The sequence below is a fragment of the Bathycoccus prasinos genome, assembly GCF_002220235.1.
Source record: "Bathycoccus prasinos genomic : Chromosome_2".
NCBI classification, from domain to species: Eukaryota; Viridiplantae; Chlorophyta; class Mamiellophyceae; order Mamiellales; family Bathycoccaceae; genus Bathycoccus; species Bathycoccus prasinos.
Genome location: NC_024007.1, coordinates 141,777 through 158,103, shown reverse-complemented (window position 1 = coordinate 158,103; position 16,327 = coordinate 141,777). Strand labels below are relative to the sequence as shown.

The 16,327-nt window shown below is 45.1% G+C and overlaps 11 protein-coding genes across 11 annotated transcripts; 6 read left to right on the top strand and 5 right to left on the bottom strand.

Moving 5' to 3' along the window:
• Window positions 1-61: 61 nt before the first annotated feature.
• Window positions 62-1,447, top strand: Bathy02g00880 (Subunit of Golgi mannosyltransferase complex (ISS); the record flags this gene model as incomplete). The annotated part of the gene is made up of 1 exon (XM_007515012.1): window positions 62-1,447. The coding sequence occupies one exon, from the start codon at window positions 62-64 to the stop codon at window positions 1,445-1,447; it is 1,386 nt and encodes a 461-aa protein (XP_007515074.1).
• Window positions 1,448-1,653: 206 nt separating this feature from the next.
• Bathy02g00870 (MED21 (MEDIATOR 21)) lies at window positions 1,654-2,148 on the top strand (the record flags this gene model as incomplete). Its single annotated transcript, XM_007514630.1, has 1 exon — window positions 1,654-2,148. One exon carries the CDS (start codon window positions 1,654-1,656, stop codon window positions 2,146-2,148), a length of 495 nt encoding a protein of 164 aa, XP_007514692.1.
• Window positions 2,149-2,297: 149 nt separating this feature from the next.
• Window positions 2,298-2,730, bottom strand: Bathy02g00860 (NADH-ubiquinone oxidoreductase 105 kDa subunit; the record flags this gene model as incomplete). The annotated part of the gene is made up of 2 exons (XM_007514699.1): window positions 2,298-2,380; window positions 2,538-2,730. 2 exons carry the CDS (start codon window positions 2,728-2,730, stop codon window positions 2,298-2,300), a joined length of 276 nt encoding a protein of 91 aa, XP_007514761.1.
• A 294-nt stretch (window positions 2,731-3,024) lies between these two features.
• Window positions 3,025-4,455, top strand: Bathy02g00850 (protein transport protein SEC61 alpha subunit; the record flags this gene model as incomplete). Its single annotated transcript, XM_007514944.1, has 1 exon — window positions 3,025-4,455. The coding sequence occupies one exon, from the start codon at window positions 3,025-3,027 to the stop codon at window positions 4,453-4,455; it is 1,431 nt and encodes a 476-aa protein (XP_007515006.1).
• Window positions 4,456-4,651: 196 nt separating this feature from the next.
• Bathy02g00840 (predicted protein) lies at window positions 4,652-5,496 on the bottom strand (the record flags this gene model as incomplete). The annotated part of the gene is made up of 3 exons (XM_007514612.1): window positions 4,652-4,924; window positions 5,177-5,218; window positions 5,428-5,496. 3 exons carry the CDS (start codon window positions 5,494-5,496, stop codon window positions 4,652-4,654), a joined length of 384 nt encoding a protein of 127 aa, XP_007514674.1.
• A 207-nt stretch (window positions 5,497-5,703) lies between these two features.
• Window positions 5,704-6,810, top strand: Bathy02g00830 (predicted protein; the record flags this gene model as incomplete). Its single annotated transcript, XM_007514717.1, has 1 exon — window positions 5,704-6,810. The coding sequence occupies one exon, from the start codon at window positions 5,704-5,706 to the stop codon at window positions 6,808-6,810; it is 1,107 nt and encodes a 368-aa protein (XP_007514779.1).
• Window positions 6,811-6,957: 147 nt separating this feature from the next.
• Bathy02g00820 (predicted protein) lies at window positions 6,958-7,383 on the bottom strand (the record flags this gene model as incomplete). Its single annotated transcript, XM_007515005.1, has 1 exon — window positions 6,958-7,383. One exon carries the CDS (start codon window positions 7,381-7,383, stop codon window positions 6,958-6,960), a length of 426 nt encoding a protein of 141 aa, XP_007515067.1.
• Window positions 7,384-8,121: 738 nt separating this feature from the next.
• Window positions 8,122-10,929, top strand: Bathy02g00810 (hypothetical protein; the record flags this gene model as incomplete). The annotated part of the gene is made up of 1 exon (XM_007514634.1): window positions 8,122-10,929. One exon carries the CDS (start codon window positions 8,122-8,124, stop codon window positions 10,927-10,929), a length of 2,808 nt encoding a protein of 935 aa, XP_007514696.1.
• A 68-nt stretch (window positions 10,930-10,997) lies between these two features.
• On the bottom strand, window positions 10,998-12,767 carry Bathy02g00800 (predicted protein; the record flags this gene model as incomplete). Its single annotated transcript, XM_007514649.1, has 1 exon — window positions 10,998-12,767. One exon carries the CDS (start codon window positions 12,765-12,767, stop codon window positions 10,998-11,000), a length of 1,770 nt encoding a protein of 589 aa, XP_007514711.1.
• Window positions 12,768-12,997: 230 nt separating this feature from the next.
• On the bottom strand, window positions 12,998-14,110 carry Bathy02g00790 (inositol monophosphatase; the record flags this gene model as incomplete). The annotated part of the gene is made up of 1 exon (XM_007514795.1): window positions 12,998-14,110. The coding sequence occupies one exon, from the start codon at window positions 14,108-14,110 to the stop codon at window positions 12,998-13,000; it is 1,113 nt and encodes a 370-aa protein (XP_007514857.1).
• Window positions 14,111-14,722: 612 nt separating this feature from the next.
• On the top strand, window positions 14,723-16,189 carry Bathy02g00780 (predicted protein; the record flags this gene model as incomplete). The annotated part of the gene is made up of 1 exon (XM_007514733.1): window positions 14,723-16,189. One exon carries the CDS (start codon window positions 14,723-14,725, stop codon window positions 16,187-16,189), a length of 1,467 nt encoding a protein of 488 aa, XP_007514795.1.
• Window positions 16,190-16,327: the final 138 nt, after the last annotated feature.

The following is a 16,327-nucleotide window of genomic DNA, read 5'->3' as shown; positions in this document are numbered from 1 at the left end:
TTCTTCTTTTTACGTACTGAGAGTGATGATGCCGCGTGTTATTAAGAACGGAATGAAATGAATGCCTTCCTTTTGTAACGTATTATTCTTCTCAACTTCCAAAAAGCTTCGAAGAGAGTTTTTGACGAACACTGACGAAGAGACCGAAAAAGAAATTTTCTTGTTTTTTGTGCGCGACCTAAATTTCAACCTCAATAATAAAAGCAAGAAGAGACTTTGGACCGACCTTTGCTTCTCACTCCTCTTCCTTCATAAAAACTTAAGTGACTGGCCGATTCTTCTTCTTCTTGTTGACTTCTTCCTCTCTGTCTGTCTGTCTGTCTGTCTGTTGTGCGCAGATATACGACTCAAACGAGAGCGACAGAAAAAGACTGAATCGTCGTCTATCGTTTACGTCGTCATGCCGCAACTGTTGACGCCTCGTCACCGGTTGCGACGGAAATCCTCTTTTTTGAAGAGACAGAGACGCAGGCAGTTTTTTCTCCTGATGCTCGTGGCTATTGGAATTTGGAATTTCCTTCCTGGTTTTTTACACGTGTTCACGGGAATGTATAAAGCGCACGGACGAAGATATTTCGGGGGGTACATAAAAAGGCCAACACCGTGTAAAGCTGAACAGTTAGCGCCGGAGTATTTACTCGATAAACCAAAGATATTACCAAACTTGGACGATCCCGATTTATCTAATTTGCCAGGCCAACGAGTGCACCATCCAAAAGTTGGTATTATTGTTATTTGCGACGGGAACGTGCACTCGATTTGCGCGAGTTCTGTCGCGAATAAGCAAGCGTACGCGGATAGACACGGATACGACATGATATATGACGAAAAAATAGTAGACTCGAGTCGTCCGGCGTCTTGGAGTAAGTTATTAGCCATGCGAAAGTATCTACCAAAGTATGACTTTTTGTTATACTTGGACGTGGATACGGTTATAGTAAACTTTGACGTGCAATTAGAAGACATCGTCGATTACGAGTACGATCAAATATTAGCGGCAGATAGAAACGGTTTGAATTGTGGAGTGTGGATGATCAGAAATACCGAGTGGAGCTTGTGGTTCTTGGACGAAATGTGGTCCCAATCGCAACTCGTCGGCGCCGCGCCGTGGCAAATGCTATTTCACTTTGAGCAAAGGGCGTTTCATTATTTGTACCAGACGAACATATGGAGGCAAAAAGTTGGAGGCGAACAGTTCGAGAAAGCGAACACGGTGAGAGCGAGGACTAAAGTTGTCAACGCGTGCGTGTTTAATTCTCAACTGGCGTTTTACGAGGATGGAGATTTCTTAATTCACTTGGCAGGTTTGAAAGGCGTGTACAAGTGCTTGACGTTTCGGAGGTACTATAAAAACGCGTTGAATAGTTTAGAAAAATACGGGAGCTTATCAGTCGAAGCGGATGAACTACCGCCGAGTTTACGCGAGTGCTTCTTCGGAAACACCTGATGTGTATATTTATTCACATGTAGCAGAGAGATTATTAGCAAGAGTTTATCATTTGATTAACACATAGAACGCAGCACGCGCGCGAAGAAAAGGAAAACAAAACGCAAAACCAATTCTTTCTTTCTTCATTTTTTCACACATCAGGACACAACTTCTTCTCTCTCTCTCTCTCTCTCTTGTTATAACATAAAAGAAATAATTTAGAGATGGCGGACACGGTCACCCAACTTCAAGATCAAGTCAATCACATGGCCATGCTCATGTTCAACTCCATAGGAACGTTGCAAAGAGACGCACTTCCGGCTGAAAGACTCAACACGACGAACGCCTTGAGCGATTCTATTCCTCCTCAAATTGAGATTCCAAATCAAAACATAAAAAAAGGCGTCACGAAGGAACAGATTGAAGAGATGACGAAACAACTCGTCGAGAGCTCGAAAGTTATCGACATGTTAGCGGAGCAGCTTCCAGACGCGGAAGGTACCCCGGCAGAACAACTGAAACGAATAGAAGAGTTACAAGAGGAGCACGAGAAAATTTCCAAAGAGTTAAACAAAGAGTTGGAAAAAGCGAAAGAGAAACTGGACAAAGTGAACGCAGAGTTTGAACAGTTGGCAGACGCAGAGTTAAAGTTAGGAACAGACGGAGTAGGTGAAGGTGGAGGAAGTGGAGCGAAGAAGAAGAAGAGGAGCATAAAGTAGCAGATAGTAATAGAGAAAGAGAGAGAGAGTGTGTGTGTGTGTGTGTGTCTGCGCGCGCGCCTCGCGTGAGAGACTGCGCCCCAGCGTCGTGCTTCTCAACTCTTTCTATATAATGTAGCTAATAGTGTAGAATTACAGAACCTAAAGTGTTATTTTAACAATGAATTGACGGCTTTCTCGATATCTTTCTCGCTCATATCGTTTAAAGCCACGCTCTTTTCCTCTCCGAAATCTGTTTTGATGTTTTGAGAAAAGAACGGATTTCAGTCAGTCAGGTCTCTTTTCGATCTCTCTCTCTCTCTTCTTTTTCTTTTTACTCGAACGAACGAACGAACGAACAAACAAACAAACAGATACAAATTATAACACAAAATATCTCTTCTTCTTACCGTATCTCGCGAACAGTTTCGGTTCCACCCCGTGCGCTTCTCTGATCAACACCGGCGTGGTCGGACTCGCCGCTTTTAACTTTTCGTACGATTTTAGGAGGAAATTTCTCGCCCCTTCCGAGTGTTTGGACGTTTGGCATAAGTGGAACCGCAACTCGTGCACCGCTTTGAGACCTGCGAACGCTTTCGACATTATTATTATTAATATACTCTGTATTTCAATTATTATTTAATTATTGTTGTTGTTGTCTTCTCGTTGCAAGTGCGTGTTATTTGTCGTCCAATGATGTGTTTTGTGTGATGGGTTGCCACGCTCGAAACTGAATGAAGACTCTAAAGCTGCATGCTTTCGAATCGAAAAAATTTCCGTCAGATTGGATTTCTCGATCGAAAAAATAATTCTCATCGAATCACGCGCGTTACATTTTTCCCCCCATCCTTCCCCGTCGTCGTCGTAATATTAAGAACATAATATTATATTTAAAAGATGTCTTCCAACTTTCGATTGCTGAATTTAGTCAAACCGTTTCTTCCGTTCCTCCCAGAGGTGAAACAGGCGGACAGAAAGATTCCATTCAGAGAGAAGGTCTTGTACACAACGGTCGCGTTGTTCGTGTTTTTAGTGTGTTCGCAATTACCTTTGTATGGTATTTCAAACACGAGCGGGGCGGATCCTTTGTATTGGGCGCGGGTTATCATGGCTTCAAACAGAGGAACAACCATGGAGTTGGGGATATCGCCGATTATTACCTCCGGTCTCGTCATGCAGCTGTTGACGGGGAGTAAAATTATCGATGTCGATCACTCCTTGAAAGAGGACAGAGCTTTGTTGGACGGCGCGCAAAAACTCCTCGGGATTTTGATCACCATCGGTGAAGCCGTGGCGTACGTAGCCTCGGGTATTTACGGTGATGTTCGTGATATGGGCATGGGTAACGCGTTTTTGATCGTTTTGCAGTTGTTCATGGCTGGTTTGATTGTCATTTGCTTGGACGACTTGTTACAAAAAGGCTACGGTCTGGGTTCAGGTATTTCGTTGTTTATCGCGACGAACCAGTGCGAATCGATCATCTGGAAAGCGTTCTCGCCGACGACTATTAACAGTGGCAGAGGAACCGAATTTGAAGGCGCAGTCATTGCCTTGTTTCACTTGTTGCTCACGAGAACGGACAAAGTGAGAGCGTTGAAAGAAGCGTTTTACCGTCAAAACTTACCAAACATCACGAACTTGATGTCCACGGTTTTGATTTTTCTCGGCGTGATTTATTTCCAAGGCTTTCGCGTGGATTTACCGGTTCGATCGAAGCGTAACCGTGGGATGGTCTCGAACTACCCGATCAAATTGTTCTACACGTCGAACATGCCAATCATCCTCCAATCCGCTTTGGTGTCCAACATGTACTTCATCTCGCAGTTGTTGTACAAAAGATACGGAGGCAACTTCCTGGTCCAATTATTGGGGAGATGGCAAGAATCCTCCGAAGGTTCTGGTCAGTTAATGCCAGTCGGTGGATTGGTGTATTACATTTCGCCGCCGACGTCTTTGGCGGATATTGCGGCGAACCCGTTACACGCGGTGTTTTATCTCACCTTCATGCTCTCCGCGTGCGCGTTGTTTTCCAAGACGTGGATCGAAGTTTCTGGGTCTTCCGCTCGTGACGTTGCGAAGCAGTTGAAGCAACAGCAAATGTTTATGACGGGTCACCGTGAGTCGAGTTTACAAAGAGAGTTGAACAGATACATCCCGACGGCGGCGGCGTTCGGGGGCATGTGCATCGGAATGTTGACGATTATTGCAGATTTTATGGGCGCAATTGGAAGTGGTACGGGTATTTTGTTGGCGGTGACCATCATCTACCAATACTTTGAAACGTTTGAGAAGGAAAGAGCGGCGGAAATGGGCGGGTTCGCGTTTTAAATGAAGAAAAAAAGAGTGCTACGAATAAAAAACACGAATCAATAAAATACTTAGTCGCGACCACCAACGCAACAAAACTACTTTTGTTTTCTTTTAATATGAAAGTAAAAAGCGAAACTTACAAATAATTTGGCTACACATTGTACGTCCGCACTCCTCTATTATCACTCTCTTCCCCAATACAAATCTACCTAACTTACATCGTCTTGGCCTTCTTCGTGCCGCGCACCTTCTTGAGTCTGTTCTTCTTTTCCTTGATTTGCTTTCTCGATTTTTGCGAAGCTTCCTTCAAACCCGCTCTGACTAATCTGTGTTTCGGTTCAAACTTCTTCATCGCGTCGAGATCGTCGTAAATCAAGCCGAATCCAGTAGATTTACCGCCACCAAACGCCGTTCTGAAGCCAAACAACGAGACTTGCGTCGCGTCGGCGATGTCGTACATCTTGGCTAACTTTTCTCTGAGTTCAGACTGTAGTGTTGAAGAAAGAGAGGTGAGTTTCGGATCGTCTTCGATACGCGCCGTTTTGCCAATCGAGCGCGTTCAATGCACGTCTACGGTGACGTTGATTGCAAAGAAACGAAAGAGGCTAATAAGAGAGAGAAAGAGAAAGAGGGAGCGTTGAGATGAAACACATGTATCATTTTCACGCAACCCAGAAACTCTGCTCTTGTGACTAGGTCTCCCGAGCTGGGAAAAAAATCTACGAAATTGAGTGCGTACCTTCGGGACATTCGCGCGTCCTGGGTGAAGAACATCGAGAATCTGTTGTGAAAAAGAATAGAGTCGTCAGTAAGAGCGTTTGATTTGGAGTGAACACTTCGCGAGTGCACCTATTCCCGCGCAATTCGCAACCAAACAAAAAAAGGGCGAAAATTTCTCTCCTTTCTTCCTTTACGCGTAAGCGGCGGGTCTGTGAAAGTTGAAATGCTTCCGCGAAAAGCGGGAAAAATCTAAACGATGCGAACACTTACGAATTGTCTGCGCTTCAACAAGCGGTTGGACATGAATTTCCTCGTTCGTAAGGTGCAAGAAGTTGACATCTTGAATCCTTATGCGTATCTATTGTTGTGAGGATTTTCTTACGCGATGATGTCTTGGTGAAGTGTGTGAAAGAGAGATTTGAGTTTTGGGAGAAAGCTGTTTTTCGCCCACGACCTAAATTTCGAAGGAAGACTTTCGTCAAAAATTTGTTCCATCGTCGTTTTCACCTCCTCTTTCGCGTTCCTTCTTTCCACTTTGGCGACGAAATGACGAGCGATAATACAAACTCCTTTTCCTACGATGGAGGAGAAGGAGGGAAAAAAAAGAAAGGAGACCACGAAGGCGAAGAAGAAATCGTTGCGCTCGTCAGAGAGTCCGCGGAGAAGTGCAAAAAGTGCGAACGGAATATCCTCTCAAACATCGACGCGTTCAACTCGAAATTTTTGACGACACCGAAGACAAAAACAACAACGGTCTCGTCCGAGGAAGAAGAAGAAGAAGGAGAAGAGGGAGAAGCTGCTTTGCAACGCGCTCGGAAATACGTGCAGGCTTTGAAAGGAATGGTTCAAGATTTAGAATCTGTGGCGGAAGACGTGCTGATGAACGTGGAAACGAATTTTAGCAGCAGCAGGAGGAGGAGTACGACGACGACAGACGGTTTCGATGAAAACAACGACTGCGAGGAGAAGATCAGAAACATCGTGCGAGAGCGAAAGTTTGCCATGAAAAGAGTCCAAAGCTTATTTCGCGAAGCGCAAGCGAAGAAACAACGGAGAGACGTGGAAGAGGAAACGAAAAAGCGGGACGAGTTGTTGCTTCGTAAACAAAAGCGCCGACAATTACGGGCGGGAGAACTTCCCGATAGCGAAGAAACGTCCGTCCAAGCGGCGAAGGACTCCACGGACGCGTTACGCAGAGCGAGACAAATGATGCACCAAGAACTCGAGAAAGGGGAAACAACGCTCATGCAAATGACCGAGAGTAGTAACACGATGAAAAAAACAGACTTGGAATACGATACGCACTCGGGTACGTTGAAAGATGGATCGCAACTCATTCAGACGTTGGAAAAGCAGGCGAAGAAGGAACGAATCGTTTTATGGCTCGGCTTTTTCTGTTTCGTGACGGCGTGTTTGCACGTGGTTCTAAAGCGAACGCCAGTTCTAGCGCGATTCCACCCGCGACTGTATTTCTCGAAGACCAAGAATAACGATACTAATCATCATCACAAAAAGATTGATATCGATGAGAAAAAAAGTCATCATCAAAGCGAGAGCGAGAGCGGAAAAAATCCGCCGCCGCCGAGACGCGAAGAGTACGCGTATAAACCGACAATGAACGACGACGAGTATAACCAAAACGCCGAGCTTTAGTGATGAACTTCATTCGTATAGTATAGTATAGTATAGTATAGTAGGAACTTAGTTCATAGAAAATAGTTTTATACAATAACAAAAGCTTGATTAACACATAGTACCTCTAATCCCCCAACTTTCTTCTTCTCTCTTAAATTTCTCTCTCTACTTCTGTTTCGGCGCCGCAGGTCTCGTCCTTCGTCTCGGCGAGTTTGCGTCTATTATTTTCTTCTTCCTTTCAGCCTCTTGCGTCGCGTCGAGCTTCTCGTTACTCGCGAACGGATGGTTCGCGGGAATTTCCACCGTCTCCAACTCCTTCGCTAAGTTTGCGTCGCCGGCTCTCGAGGCTCTTCGTCGTTCCCTCGCCGCCATGATTTGCTGCTCTGTAAGTTCCGGCATGTCCACCGTCCTGACCGTTTTCATCATTCCTTTAAAAACCTTCTCCTCGTCCACCTCTCGATTTTCGTCCAACATCCCTCTCTCTTCCAATCGTCCCATCGAACCTCTTCTATTTCTCCCGCCAAAGCGCACCTTGACGATCGCCAACGACGCGAGAACAATACCAATCGTTCGCTCGTTCCCACTCACCATCGCTTCCACTTTCGCCGGCAGTTTCGGTTTCGGAACTTCCACGCCAACGATTGGAATTTTAATCTTCTCCCCCACCTTCAGAGAAGATGATAAGTCCTCTTTCGCTTTGCCTCTTCTTCCCGCTTCGGTGACGAAGAATTTCGATGATCGTCCTTGGTTTTGGTGTCGTTGTTTTTTATTACTTTTCGTTGAAATCCTTCTCCTCAAAAGAGTGTTGTTGTTGTTGTTATTAATATTATTATTATTATTATTATTGCTGCTGATGCTGTTGCTGCTGCTGACGTTTCGTCCACCTCGAGGAGGAGTTGAAGAAACGATGAACGACCCGGAGAGGAGGTGAGACGACGATATCATTCGTAGTATTCGTAGTATTCTTTCTTTTTTTCTTGGTGTTGTTGGTTGTTTAAAAGTGGGGCGTGCACGAAGCTTTTTCGCAAAAAAGGTGCACAAAAAAACTTCTTTCATCAGTCTTTTCCTCACAACACAAAAGTCTTCTCATCACGTCGTCGTGAGGAGAGAAAAGAGAAGAGAGACTCTCTCTCTCTCTCTCTCTCTGAGTGCGTGTGTGTGTTGCTCTCTCGCCTTACCGGATTCCTGAGAAGACAACAGAGAGCTTTAACAGTGTCGTTTCGTTTGAAAGCGAAGAGAGCTCTTTTTTTTTTCGCTCATCAGAAGAAAACCGATCCCATCTTCTTTGGGAGAGAAAGAGAGAAAAAAAAGATTTTCGACTCGGTAAACATGTCCTCCTACCGTCGTCCAGACAATCCGGAGAGGACTTTGTGGACCGAATTCGACGAGAAGGAGGATTGTGGCGTCACGTTTTCCAAGTTTGGTATCGAAACGTGCGAGGAGATGATCACGAGGGAGGAAGATTGCGACCGATCAGCGGCCGAGAAAAGTCGTCGCTGTCGGACGGAAAGAAGAGTTGGCGCCAAAAAGTCATCGAAAGAAGAAGAAAAAGGAAAAGACACGCTTCCACCCTTTGAAACAACACCAAAAACAATCAATACGAATAATATCTCCCCGGAAAGGATCGCAGAGAAGGAAGAAGAAGAAGAAGTGAAAGAAGGAAAAGAAAAAGCGACGAGAAGAGCATCGGTGTTGTGCAAGCACGAGCGAGGGAAGAAGAGTCCATCGTCGGTGTTTATATCCACGTCCTCGTCGTTGTCCTCGTCGTTCGAGGATGGAAAAGAAGAGGGAGAGGAAGAGGAGGAAAAAAACAACCAACAACAGGAAGGAAGAGTCGCTGACTCGACAAATATTTTTTCCGAAGAGGCAGAGAAGAAAATATCTGCAGCCTCCTCTTCCTCCTCTCCATTTTCAGCAACGGGAGGCCAAAAAATTAATAGGAACAAAAATAGGACTTTTCGCGAGGAAGAAGAAGAAGAAAATGAGCACACGATGAAAGAAGATAAACAGTCTGGATTCGACGTCGAGAAGGAAAAAGAGCGCGAGTTGCGACGGCAGAATGTCCTCGAACGCGTGCAACGAGTGGCTGAAATCTTAGCGCTCACTCCGACAACAACACCAAAAAAAGAAGGAAGTACAGAACGAGAAGGAAGAGAAGAAGCAAACGAGGATACTTTTGCGGTAAATAAGAAACAAGAACGCGTGGCGTTATCTTTGATCGATGAGGAAGATGGTGAAACCGAGTTATACTCGAAAGTAGCCGCGTTACGTCTCCAACTTCGCCGGTATAAAGAACTCGCCAGCACGGCGCAAAAACGAAACGAGGGATGGGAAACTGAACGCTTTGAACTTACGAAGGAAACGAATGAATTAAAGATTGAACGATTCAAATTGAAGAGCTGTTTGGATGTGCTCAGCGCTCAGCAGCAAGTGCAAGAGTACGTTGAATCTTCGTCCTCGAACAGAGACGAGGAGGAAGAGGAGGAGCAAGCAGAAGAGAATAGTAGAGCGAGCGAAAAGAAGAGGAGAGCGAAAGTAGTATCTGAGGTGCTCGAGAAAGCGACGTTAGAGATGGAGAATGCAGCAAAAGCGAATGTTGCCGCAGATAATCGATCTGTGCAGGCAATGCGAGAAGCGCAACGGCTCGAAGATGAACTCGTAGCGCACAAAGAAGCATCTCGAGAAGAAAATGAAGCGCTCATGATTGAAGCCAGTCGGTCGCGAATCCGAGCGAGAGAGTTTAAGCGCGAACTCGAAGAGTCCAAGGAAAACTTCACATTAGTCGAAAAGGAAATGAGAGCGGCGCTTGCGAAAACGATAGAAGAACACGAAAAGGTAATGGACGAAAAGGATAAGAGAACGCACACTCTACGCCTGAGGCTTGAGGAAATAGAGAAACGCAACACGTTTTTGGAAAGTAAAAACGAGGAACTCGAAACTGCGTTGGAAAGCGACGCTGGTGCATATTACGGTGCGCAACTTAGAAAAGTGCGGGAGGCGCACGAAGAGATGCTATCGAGAGAACAAGTAAAGTTGGAGAGAGTACAAGAAGAGCTCCGCATCGAAAAGGAAAAAGCGGCCAAAAATAAAAGCGAGTTTGAGAACGTCAAACGTGCGCTCAAGTCTCGAACATCTGAGAATGAAAAAGACAATATCGCGGCGTGGTCGAATGCCCTCGGATTAAACGATATGGATGATAATAATAACATGATTTCATCGCTATCATCTCCATCTTCTCCGTCTTCTCCAGTATCTTCGGCTACATCTTCTGATTCAGCGGCGGCGGCATCTGCGACCAAGAGACTCCAAATGAAGCAACAACGCATCGAGATGCAAGACTCACTTTTGCGCATGGCTAAGGATGAAATCGAAGAATTGAGGGATATCAATAGGCGACTTCTCGAACGTCAAACGAGTCGATGTAATAGCTCGGCGTCTCTGTATCGTTCGGACTCTGCGCAGGGGATTCCGACTGTTCCGTCGTCTCGCGCCTCGAGTCGTCCCTTGTCTCGAACGAGCAGCAGAAATAATAATAATTTCAATGCTTTCGATGATCACCAAATCCCAGAAGACGACGAGTTGTCTTTAGAAGCGCGCGAGTTCTTGAATTCTCCGTATTATTGCGGAGTATCGCCACATAGGAAGAAAAGAGTCTCGGGTGAGAAACTTCGCAAGACTGATTCCTCGGTTTCGCTCAGTTTGCGTGAGACGGCAAACGACGACGTGAACCTCGCACCTCTTGGTTCATGGGCAAGCTTTGAAGCTGCAGCGGCATCTCCAAAAAGCGACGATCACACGGACGACGGAGACATCTTATCTCTGACGAATACCACGAATGCAACTTCTGAAGAAGAAGAAGAAGAAGAAAGAGAAGAAAGAGACGCGGAGCTTTTACACAACTCTAGGAAACTCCAAGCGTTTTTTGAAAAGAGAGCCGCTGCGCTGTCTCGCAGCTCGAGCGCTTCTTCTCGCTTGACCGAGCATCGAGGTTATAGCGCGAGCAAAGCTTTGGAAATGAGCATCAAAGAAGGTGAAGCGGTAATGCGCTCCGTGAATGTGCGCGCGTCAAAGCACTTTTCGAGACCAACTGGGAGCAAAGGAGCCTCTGATCGATATTACGACGAGAATGGCGAGTGAATTACGCTGTTCTGTTAGCTACATACATACATAGAAATCTGTTGTACATTATATATTCTTTTATACATCTAATAATCTACACGCGTCGGATGTCCGTTTTTCAGCAATAGACTAGTTGGGGACCAACGTCGGGTGTCGCAAACTCGCGGTTCTCTTTTCGAACTATTCCAAATATCCTCGAGGTTTACAGTTGGCGAAAATGACATTGATGGATACGATACTTTCTTTATCGTTGGTGGAGAAATACTTGCGTTCTCTTTCGATGATCTTTTGTCGTCGCCGTCGTCGTCATAATCTGCCTCTTCTTCCTCGCTCTCGTCTTCGTATTTCTTTATTTCCGAAGAGCTCGTTGTTTGCTTTCTCTTTATCTCATCCTCTTTATCAGCGGATGGAAGATGCGGGAGAGGTTTTGCTCTAGTAACTGGCTTTGAAGTAACACCATCCGCTGCCACTACCCTGCTTGGTTTCAAATTTCCGTCCAGGATTCGTGGAACTCCGTTCTCTTTGCTCGGTGCGAAGAGTCGATGAGAACCGAGGAAGCGCAAACCGCAAAGCGGGCCTAAATCTTCAGTTGCAGCCTGCGTAACCCATTTTTCTTCCTTTTGTTGTTTCTCTTCGCTATTATCGCTACTAGTATCTCTTTTCAGACACATAACTTGTAGTATGGACTTTTCGACGACATCGCTTTCACTGTTCACGCCATTTGAAGAAAAGGCGACAGACCTCCCGTCTTCGCTCATCGAACAAGACTCAACGTCGACGGAGTTGTTGAAATTTCCTCGCAACCGCTTTGCCACCGCGTTTTGTAAAAGCTCGACGCTCCAATCTGCGTTCTTAATATCTCCTCCAGATTTGAATAGTGTACTTTTCCACACGCGAAACGTTCCCTCGTTGCTCGATCCAACAAAAATTCTCGCAAACGACAGAGACGGAGACGAAGAAGATTTGTAATACTTCAAGGAAACGCACGAAATCGGCGAAACTCCGTTATCTAGTCTACACAACATTTTCAGGCGAATATTGTCCGAATCTACGATCCATATCCGGACGATTCCGTCGGTACCGCCGGATGCAACGATAATATCCCCGTTGCTCTCCTCTTCCTCTTCCTCCATCTCTCTAACTACCGAAACGCACTTCACGCCGCCTTCTCCATCGTGCGCCCTTCGACACGACCCGACTTTTTTACCATCTTTGATGGTGTGCACGAATAAGGATCCATCTGTCGCTCCTGAAGCAACGATATCAATTTTTGAATTCGCGTTAACCGCTAAGCACGAGACGGGATTTTCGTGTTTGCCGAACAAGTACACTTGCGAGGGCGAGTGCACCGCTTTCGTCAACTCGGCGTAGAGAATATTCTTTGAGTTTCTCTGCGCGAATACGATCTGATTGTCGTCTATGAACTCAAAGTGTGCGACATCTCTCGCGTTCACCACTCTCTTTTTCTTCCCGGTTTTCTTTTCATCGTCAACGTTAGTATTATTGTCGTCGTCCTCGTCCTCGACTTGAAGTTGATATTTTCGTACAATCGAGCGGTCGTCAAAATCGATTTTCGAAAATCGTAAAGTTCCTTTCGACCCTTCGCAGCTCACCAGACAAGACGCGTTGTTTTCATCGGTACTAAACGGGTTCATCCGGGCTATTATGGATGACGATGTGACGTTGTTGTTGTTCGATGTAAAATTCCCTTCTCCTATTCCTCTTCTCGAGAGAAGATTTTCAAACCGTTTCGTGACTCGCTTGTTGTGCACGTTTTCGCCTCTCAAACCGCTCGTGAATAACTCCTTCTCCTCTTTGGACGGCGCGTACGGGAGAAGATGGACTCGAATCGTCATTATTGTGTTTGTTGTTATTCTTAGTATGAGTATTCGTAGTGTTGGGTTGTCGTTCTGTGGGTATCGAGATGAACAACTCAGTAAGTCTTCTTCTGAGGACAAAAATCTCTCTCGCTTTGGATTTCAGGAATTCGGCGACTTCTTTACAGTACTTACTAGTTCTTAAACAACGCAGCAGCTACTCTCTCTATATTTGTAACACTCCTCTTTTTCTACGACGAGCTCTTCTCCTACCTCTGCGCCGACGCAGTCGTCGTCGTGCCGGCGGCGTCTAGAAGTAATTTGTGCACCTCCGTGTTCCCTGAACTCGCGAGCGTTTCTCGAGTGAATATGTCGTACTCTTTTCCGGAGAAGTCGGTGAAAACGCCGCCAGCTTCGGCAACGAGCAAAGCACCCGCGGCAGTATCCCACGCGTTTAAGGATTCTTCTATGTAACACGATACTCTTCCACAAGCTACCCAGGCTAACATTATCGCCGCGCTACCGAGCATACGAATCGAGCGGACGGGGTATTTGGTCAAGTTAGTGGTCGTTTCGAGGAGGAAGCGACTGCTCTCTTCGGTCGGAGCGTACCCGGTGGCAACTAAACAATCATCTATTTTCGAACAGTTATCGACGGATATCTTTCGTTCATCCATGAAAGCACCGCGACCTTTAATCGCGTGAAACGTTTCGCGACGAAACGGGTCGTAAATGACAGCCACGACGACTTCTTTCGTCTCGAGCGAACAGACGCCGATGCTAATGGCGGAGAGTGGCATGCCTGAGACGAAGTTGGTTGTCCCATCGATTGGATCTATCACCCACACGTAATCGCCATTCGGGTCTTCGCCATCGTCGTTTTTACTTTGTTTCGGAATGAAAGCGTCTTTGGTTGCTTTTATGGCTGCATCTGCGCCTGGAGCGACGTCTTCTTCGCCAAGTATTCGGTGGTTAGGAAAGTTCGATTTTATTTTCGAGCAAATGATGTCTTGGACCTCTTTGTCGTATTGCGTTAACAAATCTCTCGTGTTTACTTTAGTCTTGACGATATCCGCACCCTCAGAACCAAACTTACGCATTATGTAGCCACCTTCGTTGGCTGCTTTGATCGCGACTTCGAGAATCCTGTCCAACTGAAACGTTGTGGACGTCCACTCGTTTTCTTCTACTCTGTTTTGTCCTTCATCATCGTTTGGAACATCTGCAACAGCTCTCAAAATCGGAGAACATGAATTTCCATTTTTATTACAACTTTTTCGGACGCGATGGTGAACTGAGCTTCTTTTCAAAGACGAGACGCGCTTATCGCTTCTAGAGGATGTAAAGGGCAGAAACGTGCACAAAGAGGAGGCGAAGGACATGATAGTTTCCTCTTTCTTTGTCGGAGATGATGGATGAGAAAAAGTGAAGGAGGATTCCCTCTTCCTTGTGAGGAACTTTTAAAATTTTAGAAAATAAAAATTAATTTTAAATACTATTACGATTTCATTCGACCCCCTACTTTTCGTCATCTGATTTGAAATAATATTATTATTTCGTTTGTATCCCGATCACATTTATTTCTAATACAATTACTTTATTTTGGGAAATTATTTAATTCTTCTGATAAAAATATTCTTCAAAACAACACCAAAGAGGGATAAATAGATATACACGATTTCTAAATTTCACGTAAATGATGCGAAAAAGTAATTATATCATAAATTAAATGTATTTGTATTTATTTAGTTATTTAGGTGTAATATGGAGAATTCATCGAATTTATAAAAAACTAAATTAATTTTATTCCCGAGAAAATTGAAATTTAGGTAAGTGTAAAATGTGCATATCCATAAAATTAATTTCCAAGCTTTAATAAGTAATAAAAAATCGGGAATAACACAATTACGCGTTGTTTCTTTTTAAATGAAATTTTCTCTTCCATCCTGTTTCTCGCATTTTCTTCAGAAATTTTCTCCTTCTCTTGATAGCTCATGGGTGACCTGAAGGCGGTGTTCTCTTCCCTTTTGGGAAAAGAGAGCGCCAAGAAGGTAAGGAAGGACAAGGACAAGGACAAGAAGAAGGACAAAAGGAAGCGGGAAAAAAAGGAGAAGAAGAAAAAGAAAAAGGAGAAGGGGAAGGACAAGACGAAGGAGAAAATTGGGCGGCGAATTGAGAAGAAGAAGAAGAAGAAAGAAGTTGAAGAAGAAGAAGAAGAAGAACCAGAAGAGAATCAACGAAACGGACGAGCGCAACAAGAGCTACCATTACAACAGGTAGATGGATACGAGATTTATGAAGAAGAAGAAGAAGAAGAAGAAGAAGAGGTACAAGAACACCGGGGACAATCCGTTCCCAGAAAACGGAAGAAGAAGGAGATTTTGAAACCACGGGCAGACAAATCGAGAAAAAAGCCAAAGGAAAACAACGACGACGACGACGACGACGACGTACAAGTTGCAGGAGAACAAGAAGGAAGAAAGAATTGGAAGTGGAACGCACACAATCTCGAAGGACAAAAGTATGGACAGTGGTCGGAGACGGAGCAGGAAGCGTTGACGAATGCTTTAGAAACGTGGTGTAGAAGCAACCGCTGTCTCGACAAGTTCAACCGCAAAGACTACTCGTTCTTGTTGAGAGAACGAAACCAAAGTCGACGTGAACTGGATAAAACTATATACTACGAAATTAGCGCCGAAGTAAACACGAGAAATCCGCAGCAGTGCTATGAACGCATTCGGAGAACGCTCATTCGTTCGGCGAAAGGTGCGGACGAGCTCAGGAACAAAGAATGGTCCGACGAAGAAAAGGTGCGATTGAAAAGCTTAGTAGATAGGTACGGCAACACCGCTTGGAATGAGATTGGAAAGAGGCTTGGACGCGATGGCCAAAATTGTCGCGATAAATATCGCAGCACATTTGATATTTTTGACGAAAACAGAGGAGAAGTAAAGAAGGGGCGATTCAGCGATGAGGAACGAGCAAAGTTCCGAAAAATCATGGAGGAGTATTACGAAGAACACGGCATCGAGCTCGGGAACCCGGAAGACGGTAAACACGGGGAATTTTTAGACAACATTAGTTGGACCGTCGTCGCGAAGAAGTTGGGCGGTAATCGTTCGGAAAAGTCGTGTTTCACTCACTGGAAAAACGTCCTAGCTGCGGGCGAAAAAGGGGATTTCATGGTGGAGAACGGAGCCTGGGGAGGCTACGACGACGACGCCTCTCTGTTGGAACAAGTGAAAGAACAGTGCATTTCGGACGAAATGAACGAAGTGGATGTAGATTTCAGTCTTATCACCGTTCCTGGTCGTTCGCAAACACAAATCGTCCGCAGATGGAAGTTTCTCAAGCAAAGAACCGATACGAGAAAAGTCAAGGCGCTTTCGAAGAAGATTGAAAAATACGAAGCAAAAGTCGTGAAGGAGAGGAGAAAAGAAGCACGACGCAGAGTAAGTTAAGTAAAGTAAAAAGAAATAGACGAAATACAAAACAGATTATGCAGTAGAAACACGTTTGAAAACGTGACGTAGCGAGCGGAGTGCTGTCGCTCACATTAGGGTAATAAGCAAGCCGAATTTTTTTATATTAGTATTCAA